Source organism: Phacochoerus africanus, chromosome 8 (assembly GCF_016906955.1).
Source record: "Phacochoerus africanus isolate WHEZ1 chromosome 8, ROS_Pafr_v1, whole genome shotgun sequence".
Lineage (NCBI taxonomy): Eukaryota > Metazoa > Chordata > Mammalia > Artiodactyla > Suidae > Phacochoerus > Phacochoerus africanus.
In genome coordinates, this window is record NC_062551.1 from 44,701,963 (window position 1) to 44,716,154 (window position 14,192).

The window sequence follows — 14,192 nt, forward strand, 5'->3', positions numbered from 1 at the left end:
CATCCTTCCCCTCCCCCAGTCCGCCAGTACCCCCCTCCCTCACAGCCCCCCAAGCGTCCCTTCTCCTCCCTCAGTGCCCCCCTCCAGCCGCCCCTTCCCTTCTCTTCCCCCTCCCCAGACCCCAAACCAGACCCCCCCCCCAGGGTGCACCCACCCTGCCCAGACCTGCGCGCCCCGCTCCCCGCCCCCACCCGCCCCCAGGCAGGGTGGGTGCAGGCCTCAGCCCTGCCTCTCATCCCTGCCCCCCCATCCCCCTCAGCGTCTCCCCCCTCCTGCTCCCACCCCCGGCTCTGAAGCCAGGAAACCCAAGAGGAAATGACTGAGCCCGTCTCGGTCCCCGCCCGCCAGCGCTCCCCTGGCCACACCCTCCGCCTGGACGCCGCCACCGCCGCTGCCCTCGCCGCACGAGGCTGCCGGCTCGGGACCCCCAGCTCTGAAGTGAGTCTCTCCTTCCATCCTCCTCCGCCCGCTCCCCTCGGCCCGAGGGCTGGGCTCAGGTGGGGAGGACGCTGACCTTCCCGGGGCCTCTCCGCCCCCATCCCTGCTCACCTCTCCCGCCCGCCCGCCGCGCGCCGCTCCCACCCTGTGCCGCCCGCTGCCCTTCCTCCTGCCTCAGTCTCCCCAGCGCTCCTCCAGCCCTCCCAGCTCTGCCCAGCATCCTGTTCTATTGTCCCTGCTGCGAGGCCCCTCTCACCAGCTCACTTTTTCCTCTGAGATCAGGAGCACATTACTCACTCTTCCTCTTTCCCCCTCCTTGCTGACGACTCTGCTCTGAGAACAGCCCCAGCGGGAGGGCCCAGGCCCTCAGATCTACTCCTGGGCCCGAGACCCCTCGCCTTGCCCTGCAGGGTCCGTCGGGGGCCAGCTGGTCAGTGCTTCTCTGACTAAGGGCTGGCCCTGTGCAGTGGCTGCTCCTGGAAGCCTGGTTTAGTCGGATGCTTCTTGTTTTCTTTGGGGACCTGGAGAGGAAGAGACAGAGTGACTGCTGGGGACTCCCACTTCTGAGACCCTCCCCCTGGCTTCCGTCTTTCCCCACAGCCAGTGGTCAGCCCCGGCAGGTGTCCTTGAAGCCAGAGGTGCCTGCTCAGGGTAAGGAAGGGGGCTGCAGGTTCTCCTGGGTGGCCCTGGGCTGCCCCACTGACATCATGGCTGACCCCCAGCTCTGGCTTGCCCCATAGATGTCGCCCTCTGATTGCCTGTGTCTCATCCTCGCTGGCCTGATTCTCCCAGGTAAGCCCCAGCCCTGGTCTCCACCCTGCCTGCTGCAGGGTCCTCAGCCCCACTTGGGGTGCGTGTGCTGCTGGGTGGGCGGATGGTGGGTTTGGATGCTCTGTCCTGTGTCCTCTGTCCCCTACTGAGCCGGAACCAGGAAATGGGGGCCTGATGAGGGGGCCAACGTTACACCCTCTTTAGATACCTTGGACCTAGGTGGTCGCTTCCAGCGTGTCTGGCTGGGGCCTGTCCTGCTGAGAATCTTCCATTTCACCTCCAAGGAGAACGCACTGAGTTTGGTTTGGCAGGAAGATGAGTGTCGGTTTTCTGCTTGGCAGTCAGGAGCCCCACGTTCCCAGCAAAGCATCTCCCTGGATCCTGGGGTGATGTACGATTAGGGAAAGGGGGTGAGCTGGGGCCAGTCCAGGAGCTGGAGATGTCTCACCCTTGCCTGACAAGTGTTTTCTCAAAGCAATACCTGTGATGGGCCTTGGCGAGGGCTTTCTGCATGGAAGGTGCTGTGTTCATGAGCTTGTTTCCACTTCAGCTCTACTCTGTGATGCTCTTGGCATGCCCATTTTACAGAGGAGGAAACTGAGGCTCAGTGAAGTGCTCTGTGCCAGAGGCTAGTGAGTGGAGGGGCTGGGCTGCAACCTTGGAACCCAGAGCAAACTCTCCACTGAAGCTGCCCCATTTCTCCTTGATAAAATGGTTTGCATGTGTTCATTCAGTCATTCAACAAGCATTCACGGAGCAGCTCCATGTGCCAGCTCTTATTCTATGCACTGGGGAAATAGCAATGCATGTTCCGGTTGGAAAGACAGATAATAAACCATCCATCAGTAGATTAATATAGTGTGTTAGAAGATGATACATGCTTTGGAGAAAAATACCGAAGATGAGGGTTAAGGCGATCAGGAAAGATCTCACCAGAAAGTGACATTTGGGCAGACACATGAAGGAGAGGAGGAGACAAGCCCAGCTGGTACGTGAGTGCTGCCTGAAGAGTGTGAGCAACAGCAGGTAGGCTAGGCTGGGTTGGGGTGAATGGGGCAGAGTGGAGGAGGAGAGGTCAGAGAGGTGACAGGGGATCAGGTGGAGGAGGGACTTATGGCTTTTTTTTTTTTTTTTTGGCCTTGCCCATGGCATGCGGAAATTCCCGGACCAGGGATCGAACCTGCGCCATAGCCGTAACCAGAGCCATAGCCGGATCCTTACCTTGCTGAGCCACCAGGGGGCGGGGGTTGTATCGCCACTCACTGCATGTTAAATAGTGGGGGAGATCCTTCCCCATCGCTCCATCTCATTTCACCCTCTCTACATATAGTCTTAGAAGTAGATTCAAGTATAATCCTATTTTGCAGATGAGGCAACTGAGGCTCAGAGAGGGGCTTCACTTGCTTCAGGTCACACAGCAAGGAAGTTATTAGGAGAAGAATTTGAGATCGGAGCTCTGGCTGACTCTAGTGCCTAGGCTCATGAGACCATGCATCTCCCGTCCTATAAGGATGAGCAGGGAGAAGGGGCTTGGGGTGCAGTGTTGGGGCATTAGCATTTTTTTTTTTAGGGCCGGTATTTGAAAGTTCCCAGGCTAGGAGTTGAATCAGAGCTGCAGCTGCTGGCCTATGCCACAGCCATAGCAATGCCATATCGAGCCATGTCTTCGACCTACACTGCAGCTTGTAGCAACTCAGGATCTTTAACCCAATGAGCCAGGCCAGGGATCAAACTTGCATCCTCATGAACACTAGTTGGTTTCTTAATCTGCTGAACCACGACAGGAACTCCCAAGGGGCATTAGCATGTCTTAAAACGCATCCATAATCATGGGTTGATACCACCAAAGCTGATCAATCAAACATGTCTCTGGGGCCCACCAGTACCCAGGACTTCCCAAGGCTTCAGAAGGGAGGGCAGGCTGGGAATATTGGTGAGAGAAGGAGTCAGAGGCTCCTCCCTGACTTCTCATCCTTGATTTCCCAGGACTGACATTGGAGGCCACAAACATTTCTCTACCAGGTTCAACTACTGAGAACATTCATGTCCTGACTCCAGCCCCAGGTGAGGAAAGAAGGACATGTCTGTCAAGATCCTGTCATTGAAAATAACAACAGCAACAAAAGTCTCAAGGTTGGATCTGATGGGATATTTTGGATTTGTAGAACTGAAAAGTCCAAGGATACACCTTCAGGCATGGCTCCATCTAGGTTCAAATGGTGCTGTCAGAAACCTGTCTCCATCTTCTGGTTCCGTTTTCTTTGTGTTGGCTTCATCCTCAGGCAGAGTCTTCTCTTATGGGGCCAAGATGGCCCACGGAGACCTGGAGCTTCTATCCTACCTGCTAAGAATCCAGCAGAAAGAGAATTTCCCCTCCCCCAATCCAGCAAATGACTCAGAACCGAGTGTTATTGACCAGGCTCAGGCCACATGCCCACCTGTGAGCTGATCACTTTCTATCACAGGCGTAGAAAACGAATTGGCCAGACCTGGGTGTCAGCCCCTTGGAATGAAAATGACGGAGAGTCAGAGAAGGATGGGTCCCTGCAAAGAAGTTCCAAGGGCTCTTGCCAGAGGAAGGTGGATGCTGGGTAGGGGAAAGGGCCTGAGGCAGGGGACAGACTGGCATTGAGTTGGGTAGTTAGCAAATGGCTGGATTAATTCATTTCCATCCCATCAAATTTGAGTTGCTATGGAATTCACCCTGCCCGTGTTCCTTCTCTGCATCTTCTCTCTTTTCTCTCCCTGTTTTTGGATTCCAGACACAGTCCACCCAGAACTCCAGCCCACCCCGCAGACTTCAACCCTGCAGGCTGATGGTGAGTCAGGCAGGGGTAGAGGGCGGGGAGGTGGACCTGGGACAGGCATCATTCCCCTTCTTCCTCGGAAAGTCTGTATCCTTGGTTACCCATGTCCGTCCCCCAACACTGAATCCCCTGATTCACTTTGTGGTGGGGCAGCCAGCTAACTCCATTCACTTCTTTTAAAAAAATCATTTGCGATCAAGAAAAATAACATGCATACAGAAAAGTATAAAACCCATAAATGTTCAACTTAAATTATTCTAAATCGAACCCATGTAATAAACACCCAGGTCAAAGAGTAGAGCTTTGCAGACACCCCCAGAAACTCCCTGCGTGCCAACCCCACTCATTTCTTCCTTTCACCTCTTTATCTTTTTCTTTTTTTGAATTTTTGAATCATTTCTTAACTTTTTCTTGGAATATAAAATAATGGAAAAAGTATTCCCCAATTTTCATTTCTTTATCTTTTTCCTCTTTTTTTTTTTTTCAAATCATTTCTTTCTTTTTCTTTTCTTTCTTTCTTTCTTTTTTCTTTTTAGGGCCACATGCGCAGCAGCATATGGAAGTTCCCAGGCGAGGGGTTGAATCACAGCTGCAGCTGCCAGCCTATGCCACAGTCACACGGGATCCCAGCCGTGTCTGTGACCTACACTGCAGCTCACAGCAACGCTGGATCCTTAACCCACTGAGCAAGGCCAGGAATTGAACCCACATCCTCATGGATATTAGTCAGTCTTGCTACTGCTGAGGCAAGATGGGAACTCCCTAACATCATTTCTTAACTGTTTCTGGGAATATAACGTAATTCAAAAAGTGTTCCCCAATTTGAAGACCTTCTCCTTGGAAATAATAAAAAAACATTTTAGGCAAGATGAAATCTGCCTTCACCCACTCCCCGTTCTCATTCCCCCCGCCCTCTCTGAGAGGTTTCCCCTCCACCCATTAGCACTGGATTAGGAGGAGTTCCCCAGTGATACTGCAGCACCTGTGTATTACCTGGAGAAAATACACTAACAGGGAGGTGTCTTTGTGGGAGCTTAAGGATATTTGATGACTCTTGTTCAGCAACTTGCTCTTTTCTCCCAAGCAATAATGTACTTGGAAGCCCTTCTCACATTGCTATGGAAGCGCCAATGTTGGTCTTTGTCGCGGTGTCTCTTTCCGCAGGCTGCCCGGGCGTGGCTGATGAAGCCACCCCCATCTTGAGCATCCTGGTCCCTTCAGTTCATCCCACTTCTCTAAGTGCCCCAATAAGCAACCCTGTCCCCTCCTCCTCAAGCACTCAGAGCACCGGTCATGGTTCTAACCAGTTCCCCTGCCATTCACTCATTCAGTGCCCCACATAAACCCTCTGAGGTAGAAATAACCATTATCCCCACTTTACAGATAAGTGATAAGTGGAGGCTCAGAGTGACTCTCCCAAGGTGTCACCGAAAGTCAGTGACATGGCTAGGATGAGGGTCCCTGAACCTGGCTCTAAAGTTTACCCACGACACTGGGGCAAAGGAACAGGGATTTGCTCTGCCACAGTGACACCTGTACAAGGACGTCTTTGATGTTTGCCGGCCTGAGGATGGGAGAAGTTCCCCCCCCTTCTCCGGCTGGTTTCTGCAGGTTGCTGATTCGCTCCTTTCTCACCCTCTCCGCCTTTCTTTTCTGATTTGAGTAGACGCGACCCCCAACCAGATGGAGACCCAGACCCAGCAACCTACGGGAATGGATGTGCTTCTAACAACAGATCTGGGGGCGGACGAGAGCAGGACGCAAGGTAGAGCCTGGGACTGGAACAGCACCGCACGAGTTGTGTTTAATTTTCTATCTAGGTCGGCATTTCCCCGAGTATGTTTCTCAGAGCACCCGTTTGGGGAATTAATACATTTTTCAAAAAAATCTCTTTGGTTTGCGGTCAAAGGTGTTTGGGAAACTCCGAGTTAAACACGGTTCTATCTGGCAGGATGTCTCAGAGTCTTTTTAAAGCTTATTTGCAGCAGGTGTCCTAAAAGGAAACATCTAGTTTGCAGCATTTTTCCCAAGCCTGATAGGCTCAGGGACCCTCTTTATTCAGGTCCTTTATAGGGACGGTGTGGGCAATGGTTGTGTTTCCTTGGTGTAGATGTCAGTGTTCGAGCAGGAGCTTTTCAGTTGCAATATTCAGAAAACTAACGGGGGAAAAATAAGGATGTATTAGCAATATACGCTCTATAAAGCGTGTACACACCAATTTCGGGCACAGCCAGATCAAAGAGCTGAAGCACTGTCACCACAACTAACTTGCTCCCTCAGCACTGCTATCTTCATTCTCAAGCGGCGTTTACCCTCTTAGCCACATACAAGGTCCAGAAATTCTCTAAGTTTAGGTTGAAAACCCAGCAGCTGGAGCACATCCCTAGCGCGAAGGCCTAGAATTGATGCTCATTGGCCCAGCTGGTGTCACATGCCATGATTAACCAATGGGAGCCTGGGGCTGGAGAACCGAGTCCGCCCTTTCTAAACCTCGTAGACTAAACCTTAGTGGAGAGGTATCTTCCCCGTTCCCTCAGGACGGGTGGGAACAGTTACCAGTGGCATGGGAAGGGGGCTGAAACGAGAAGGCAGCAGGTGGCCTCTAGTGCCTGTGTGATGATCCACATTTGAGGGGCAGCCCTTCCTGGAAGGTACTGTTGCTTAGGCCACACCCAGGCTGAAGTGTGTACGGTTGCTCAGACTGGGCACTGTGCAAGAGCACTGCTGCTAAGGTCACGCCATTCCCCTTGTAGATTTTTATAATTGTTACAACTTCCCAGTGATGACAGTAAAGCATCTCATTCTGACAGAGTCTCTTAAACAGTTTACAACATACAGAAATAAAGTGTCTTGAGGGAGCTTTTTTTAATTTTGTACAGAAGTGGGGGTGAAGATGGAGCAGCCATGTCCATGCTTCCCAATTGAGAAAACATCTTCACATCTCTAGATTCACTTACTTGGAGCCCTTGCTGACCTGAGTTACTCTAGGTGTTAATTCCATATTCCTGGTTATTCCTGAAGGAAATTCAACTGGACCGAGGGGTCAGGGAGCCAAGTGGTAAAAGGCACGGCTGAGCCTCAGGGTCACCCAGTGTCCCCAGAACCTCTCTCTCTCCTACATCTTTGTACCTCTTGCCCTGGAGCCTGTTTTTCACCTGGGGGCATGGGAAAGGGCTGCCATCCTCTGCCAGCTCAGGACTTCCAAGTGTCATCTAGCGTCCCCTCAAAATCCCTGCTTGGAATTTGAGAGGTCCTAGGGAGCGGTGAGACTGGGTCACCCGCTCCCCGTTGTGGCTGGGTTACCATAGGAGACCAGATGGTCTGCGGAAGCAGAAACCTTTCCCCACAAAGGAAGGCGGCGTAAGAACCAAGCAGACAATAGCAGCAGTGGCCAACTTATGCTGAGGGTTTACTCCGTGCAGGACACTGTGCTACGCTTCCATGTGGTCACTCATTTAATGCTGATAGCTTCTCTGCAGGGCTAGGAGCTGTCCGTACTCCATTTTTACAGGGAAGGGAACTGAGGCCCAGAGAGGTTACAGGCCAGCCCTAGGCCACACAGCATAAAGTGACAGAAGCAGAATTAGAGCCCGGGCGTGAGCACCACACACCACCGAGGCTGTCCTTTCACATTTCCTGGGGTCCCTCCGTCCTTGTCCTGCTGTTGATCTTGCTTCTGTCTTTTTTGAAAACCATTTCCTGAACATCTCATAATTCTTGGCTGTTGAGTCCCATTTAGGAGATGAGGTGCTGAGACTGCACTGAGGAGCTTGGAGTCCACAAGGCAGCTTCTCTGCTTGCCAGTCTCACCTCGGGGCATCAGTCAGGGGTGACCACCTCACTGGGGATGCTTCTCAGTGCCACAGGGGCAGGTCTTTTCTTAGGGGTATTGATGTTTAAAGAGAGGAACTCTATGGTATGTTTTTTTCTCCTGAGAGCAGAAGTGATATTCGATATGTTTTCTTTTTTTTCTTCTTCTCCTTTTTTTTTTCCCTCAACATGTTTTCTAACATGAATCTCCAGGCTCTGTAACTGGGCCAGCGTCCCGGAGGCCCTTGTTTGGCTCTGACAGATGTAACCTTTTATTCCTGACTGTAGGGTGGTCTGGGAGGTCCTAGGAGAGGGTTCGGGGCTTCCCTGGGGGTTAGGGCTGCAAGCTTATTTCAGTATCTCCATTCCTGCCACTCCTGGCTGCCTCTGTGGGTGGGAGGGGGATCCTGGGCCGCCACAGTGCACGTAGGCTTGGGAGGGGGGCTTCTCCCAGACACAGATGTTCAGGGGTGTCTCTCTCTCTCTCTCTCTTTTTTTTTTTTTTTGTCTTTTTAAGGCCTCACCAGCAGCATATGGAGGTTCCCAGGCTAGGGGTCTACTCAGAGCTAGAGCTGCTGGCCCTCACCACAGCCACAGCAACGCGGGATCCAGGCTGTGTCTGCGACCTACAGCTCATGGCAAGGCCGGATCCTTAACCCACTGAGTGAGGCCAGGGATCGAACCCACATCCCCATGGGTACTAGTTGGGTTCATTAACCACTGAGCCACGACAGGAACTCCTCATTGGTGTCTCTTGTTTCCCTCCATGGCTCACTCCTGCTCGCTCTCATCTTCTGGCCATTCTCCCTGCCAATCCCATCCGAGGCCCCACACCCGCCAAGACACAAGGTCCCACACCCGCCAAGACGCGGGGTCCCACACCCGCCAAGACAAGAGTCCCAAGCAAAGACGTCAGGAGGGACTCCGTCCTCGAACTGAATGGTCAGTAACCCCTTTCCTCGACTGGACACAGGCTCTTTCCTCTTCACTGTGTGTTTTCAGCACCCCAGTCCTGCCCAACCCAGAATAGCGCCAGTAAATAGGTGTTGGGTGAGTTCCTGACTTTGGGGCTGGAGTTCTTGTGGGCGAGCGCAGAGCAGACCCACAGTAAATGTCTGAATAGATAAATGAATGCTTATATGAATGCTGCGTGCAGGTGGCCCCAAAAACCAACGGATTCAAATGACAGCCATTGATGTAGCTCTCAGGTCTGCAATTTGAAAGTTTAGTCTGGGCTCAGCTGGGCTTACTTGAGTGCTGGAGACCAATTTGGGATCGGTAGGGAGCTCTGTTTGTAGGAGCACCTTGTGGATGCTAATTTTTTTGTCTTTTTTTTGCGGGGGGGCGGCCGGGGGGGTGGGCAGTGCTGCACTGAGGCATATGGAAGTTCCCAGGTGAGGGGTCATATTGGAGCTGTAGCCGCTGGCCTACACCACAGCCACAGCAATGCGAGATCTGAGCTGGGTCTGCAGCCTACACCACAGCTCACAACAACGCCTGATCCTTAACCCACTGATTGAGGCCAGGGATCGAACCTGCATCCTCATGGACACTAGTCGGGTTCGTTAACCATTGAGCCATGACGGGAACTCCTCTAGGGGCACCTTGATTCCTCCCCTCTTGGTCTTATCTTCTGCTTCATGTCCAGCCCACCCCAGTGAACAGATAGAAAGGATACACCCAAGGGTTCCATAGAGTGTTCATTCATTCATTCAGAAAATACTCATTGAGCACCTACTGTGTGCCAGGCCCAGCTCTAGGTGCCGGAGATACAGCAGTGAATGAGACAGACCAAAAACAAACAAACAAACAAACAAACGCTTTTCCCTCATGGAGCAGACATTCTCGTGGAGAGAAAGAAACAATAAATCAGCCTCCTAATAACCCCATATCAGGTGTTTTTAAGTTGTTCTCAAGAAAAATGAAGGAGAAAAAGGATAACGGAAAAGAAAAATGAAGAAGCAGGGTCAGGTTGAGAGAATGACTGGGGAATATTTTCTGTAAGGGGCTGGGGAGACCTCCCTGAGAAGGAGCTGAAGGGGAGCCCTGTGGATGTCTGGGGAAGGGGGCTTCAGGCAGCGGGAGCAGCCTGTGCAAAGGCCCTGGGGTGAGAGAAGGCTTGGCATAGTTGCCAGTGGGATGGGGGTGGGGGTGGAGCACAGTGAGGGAGGTGGCCAGTGAGGACGAGAAGTGAGAGATGATGGGAACCAGACTGCCTGCCATGTGTGAGTTCTTTGGGTTTTATTCTAAGTGCGCCAAGGCTGAGACCCAGTGCAACCAAGTCTCCTTGCTGACGGTGGTTCATCTCGTCACTCCACAAATCTTTGCTCCCTTCTGTCCCCTCCAGGTGCGAGTGAGGACGATCCCTTCTCCTATGGTAAGTTGCCCATGGGAGGCTGTGGGGGAAGGAAGGTGCGGGCCCTCTCACCACACTCTTGCATCTCTCTCGGCAGACGAGGACTCCCTCCGGAAACGGGGGCTGTTGGTGGCAGCCGTGCTCTTCATCACAGGCATCGTCATCCTCACCAGTGAGAACGGGGCTTGGGCAGGAGGGGCATCAGGGCTGGGAGGGCCTTGGCATGCCCGCTGACAGAGGGGTAGGTTCTTGAAGGCCCCTGAGCAAAATTGTTTTAAAGGCATATCCAGGAGTTCCCACTGTGGCTCAGTGGATTAAGAACCTGACACAGTGTCTGTGAAGATGCGGATTCATCCCTGGCCTCACTCAGTGGGTTAAGGATCTGGCATTGCTACAAGCTGTGGCGTAGGTCACAGATGTGGCTCAGATCTGGCGATGCTGTGGCTGTGGCTATGGCTGTGACATAGACCTGCAACTGTAGCTCTGATACACCCTTAGCCTGGGAACTTCCATATGCCGCAGGCGCGGCCATAAATTAAACAAACAGGAAAACAAAACAAAAACTAAAGGAGGCATATCCATATGAACCACCCCAGAGTTCAGTGGCTTGAGATGATACCCATTTACTGAGCTCTCAGTTCTGCAATCTGGAAACATAGGCTGGGCTCAGCTGGGTGGTTCTTCTGGTTGCAGCTGGGTTTATTCACACATTGGATGGAGGTCAGTTGCAGGTCAGCAGGGAGCTCTATGGGCACCTTTGTTCTTTGCCTGGTGGCCTTCTCCTCCAACAGGCTAGTCTGGGTTGTTCACATGGTGGTGGCCGGGGAACAGGGTGGTACAGCTCCCCAGGACTAGCAGCAGTGGGGAGCTGTGATCACCCTAGCCCACAGGGCTAAGGGGAGGTAACGACTGCCCCAGGGCCTGGTGAGAGATGGAACTAGAGCAGGGGGCCCCAAGCTGGAGGTATGGCTCCAGGGGGAGGTTTCCAGCCCCTGCCTCCTGGTAAGTCCACCGGGAGGGAGCAGGGGTGATACAGGTCAGACACCTCAACCTCTCTCTCCTCTTGCCCTCCCCTCTCCTGCCAGTGCCCCCCTGCCAGTGTTCAAGTAGAGCTCAGAGGCCTGGGGGCTGCAGCCTCTCAGATGCGTCTCCAAGGACCCAGTGTCATGTGGGGAAGGGGGAGGTAAAGGGAGGATAACAAGCAGAGAAACTCATTTTTAGGAAGTTTTGCAAATGCTGAAGTTAAATAAAACGTGAGGGCCACCAGTTTGCAAGCTCTGAGTTAAGGGGTCTAACTCATGCCAAGTTTTATGACGCCAGCTTCCTCATCAGGGAAAGGGGCACGGCCACATCTTTTTGCCTTAAGGTGGGAGGCAAAACGCTGGGTGTTAAAAAGAGATGGCTGATGCGAGCCCGATCCAGGTTGAATCCTGGGGTCAAGCACCACTGCCTCAGCTGTTCAACTTATGTTAATAGATCCTGACTTTGGGCCAGGCCCTGGTCTCTTCCCCTGTGGGAAGAGTGAGGCTCAGAGAGTTGAGAAGTCTGCCCAAGGTCACATGACACATAAAAATCAGGCAAGGGTAGTTCCTGTTGTGGCTCAGTAGCTTAAGACTCTGACTAGTATCTGCGAGGACGCAGGTTCGAGCCCTGGCCTCCCTCAGTGGGTTAAGGATCCAGTGTTGGCATGAGCTGTGGTATAGGTTCCAGAGGTGGCTTGGATCCTGCGTTGCTGTGGCTGTGGTGTAGCCCAGCAGCCGCAGCTCCGATTCGACCCCTAGCCTGGGAACTTCCATTTGCCGCAGGTGCAACCCTAAACAATGAAAAAAACTTTTAAAAAAAATCAGGGAAGGGCTGGACTCAGGTCTGTGTGAGGTGGCTCCTGAATGTTAGCTCTGGGGCCGTAAATCATTCCAATGACAAACGCTTGTGAGCACCTGCTCTGTGCCCAGCCTGTGCTGTGATGCTGGGGGCCCTGGGAGCTCACGCCTGGTGAGGGGGGTGACAATAAACAGGTAAATGCATTAATGAGCAGGGTGGATACAGAAAAAGAGAATTCCCAGGAGGACAATAAAGATGAGATTGAAAGGGGTGGGGGGGGGGGCTGCTTCCTCTAAAGAGGTAAAATCAGAATGGATTCTGATAAGAAGGATGGTTTTAAAAAACAGGTAGAGGAAGCAGCAAGCGCAAAGCCTGGGAGGCAGGAATGAGCTGAATGTGTTGCAATAACCACGGGGGCAGTGTGATCAGGAGAGGAGTAAGAGCGAGTCCAGAGGGTCAGGGAGGGAGAAGGCGGCAGCCAGGAGATGGTAGAGGGCTGCTTTCTGCAAGTCCCCTTTGTGTTCCACCCCCTACCCCCCATTTGCTGGGGCCCAGCTCCCTGGCTTCCCTGTTGTCCCATAAGCCCACCTGCCTATTCCTGCCTCAGGGCCTTTGCACCGACCGTTCCTCACGCCTTGAACACCCTTCCTCTAGATGTCCACGTGGCTCTCCTATCACCTCCTTCAGGTTTTTGGTCAAATATCACCTCCTCAGTGAGGTCCCCCTAGTCACAGCCATGAGGATGCCCCCAGCAGGCCCAGGCCTCCCTGCCTCCTTCCTTATTTTTCTACACAGCACACGACACTGTCTAACTCAACGCAGTCCATACACTTGATCTGGTTCTTTTACTCATGGTCGCTCTCCCTCACTAGGGCAGGGGTTTTACATGCTAGTTTCCGGCTGTGTTCCCATGCCTAGATCACTGCCTGGCACAGAGTGGGGGCACAATAAACATTTGCCGAACACGTGAATGACATACAAGCAAGGCTGAGTTTCCAAAGGGCTCCTCTGTGTGTTGGGGGAGCCCCTCCCTGGGGACCCTGGCACAGGCTCTTTTGCCAGCTTCTTGTCACTTGCTCAGAGTTGCCTTGGAGCCTCCTGGGGGGCGGGGGCAGGGTTCGGGGGAGGGGGCGCTCAGAGATGTGCCTGCTCCTCCTGCAGCCAGAGCACACCCAAGAATCAATATGGTGACCTTCCCATCGTGGCTTAGCGGAAAATCGAATCTCACTAGCATCCATGGGGATGCAGGTTCGATCCCTGGCCTCGATCTGTGGGTTAAGGACCTGGTGTTGCCGTGAGCTGTGGTGTAGGTTGCAGACACAGCTTGGATCCTGTGTTGCTGTGGCTGTATTGGAGGCCAGCAGCTACAGCTCTGATTCAACCCCCAGCCTGGGAACCTCCATGTGCTGCAGGTGCAGCCCTGAAAAAAGACCAAAAAAAAAAAAAAGAAAAGAATCAGTATGGTTCCAGCTCTCGATTGAACCCTTTCCTTCATGCACAGGTGGCAAATGTAGGCAGTTGCCCCGACTATGCCGGAATCACGGCAGGTGAGTCCATCGGAAGTGGGGGCTGAAGACCCGACGGGCACCCCGAGACAGCTCCCAGCAGCTCACCATGCCTGGCCTCCTCCCTCCCCTCACAGAACCTACAGAATAGTCAGTAAGGCCCAGCCCGAGAGGGAAGACGTGGATGGAGCCAGGGCGTCCTGAGGCCTCTACTCTCCCAGCTCTGCCTACCCTGCCTGGCTCCCAGGCCTTGATGCCCAAGTTACCACTTCTGTTCAGACAAGAAGTAAAGCACTGTGGTCTTTGCCCCATGGTCTCTGTCATGCCTGACTGGGGAGCGGAAGGACATGGCAGGGGCTGGGGAGGGCCCTCAAGGAGTAAAGTGATGGGGTCACAGACTCCAAAGCCAAAGTGGGGGATACAGGAGGGGTTGGAGGTGGATGGTAGGGGACTCTGGACTGTTGAGGGGATCAGCGCTGGATTCCACCCACACCAGTTTGAGAGCCCTGGCCTGGTCTGTGTGCAGAAGCTGAGGTCCAAAGCCAGCTCCCCCCGACATTGGTTGGCAACACCGGTAACTGGGCAAACACAAATGAAGGTCCCCAACCCATAGTGACCCTCTCCAGCACATGAGTGGGGACACCCCCCCACCCCGTGCCTGTACATCTACAATCCCAGCTGCCT

General features: G+C 53.3%; 1 protein-coding gene across 8 annotated transcripts; it reads left to right on the forward strand.

Annotated features, from left to right (window-relative positions):
- Positions 1-289: 289 nt before the first annotated feature.
- Positions 290-13,814, forward strand: FXYD5 (FXYD domain containing ion transport regulator 5). Of its 8 annotated transcripts, none has more exons than XM_047790720.1 (11): positions 290-438; positions 966-1,089; positions 1,179-1,230; positions 3,196-3,273; positions 3,972-4,028; positions 5,683-5,781; positions 8,652-8,768; positions 10,174-10,203; positions 10,280-10,354; positions 13,505-13,550; positions 13,646-13,814. In XM_047790720.1, the coding sequence occupies exons 3-11, from the start codon at positions 1,179-1,181 to the stop codon at positions 13,710-13,712; spliced, it is 621 nt and encodes a 206-aa protein (XP_047646676.1). In that variant the 5' UTR covers positions 290-438; positions 966-1,089; the 3' UTR covers positions 13,713-13,814. The 8 variants fall into 8 exon arrangements, 7 of the variants coding, with proteins under 7 accessions (XP_047646676.1, XP_047646677.1, XP_047646679.1 ...); XM_047790721.1 differs by having other exon boundaries at positions 312-438; positions 849-1,089; XR_007136344.1 differs by having other exon boundaries at positions 344-438; positions 906-1,089; positions 10,280-10,423.
- The last annotated feature ends 378 nt before the right edge of the window (positions 13,815-14,192 follow it).

Excerpts from the sequence above, each read along its gene's own strand:
- FXYD5 (XM_047790720.1), top strand. The coding sequence starts at position 1,179 with ATGTCGCCCTCTGATTGCCTGTGTCTCATCCTCGCTGGCCTGATTCTC. Across the intron at positions 8,769-10,173 it reads CTCCGTCCTCGAACTGAATG|GTGCGAGTGAGGACGATCCC; the intron begins GTCAGTAACCCC and ends TGTCCCCTCCAG. Across the intron at positions 13,551-13,645 it reads CTATGCCGGAATCACGGCAG|AACCTACAGAATAGTCAGTA; the intron begins GTGAGTCCATCG and ends CTCCCCTCACAG.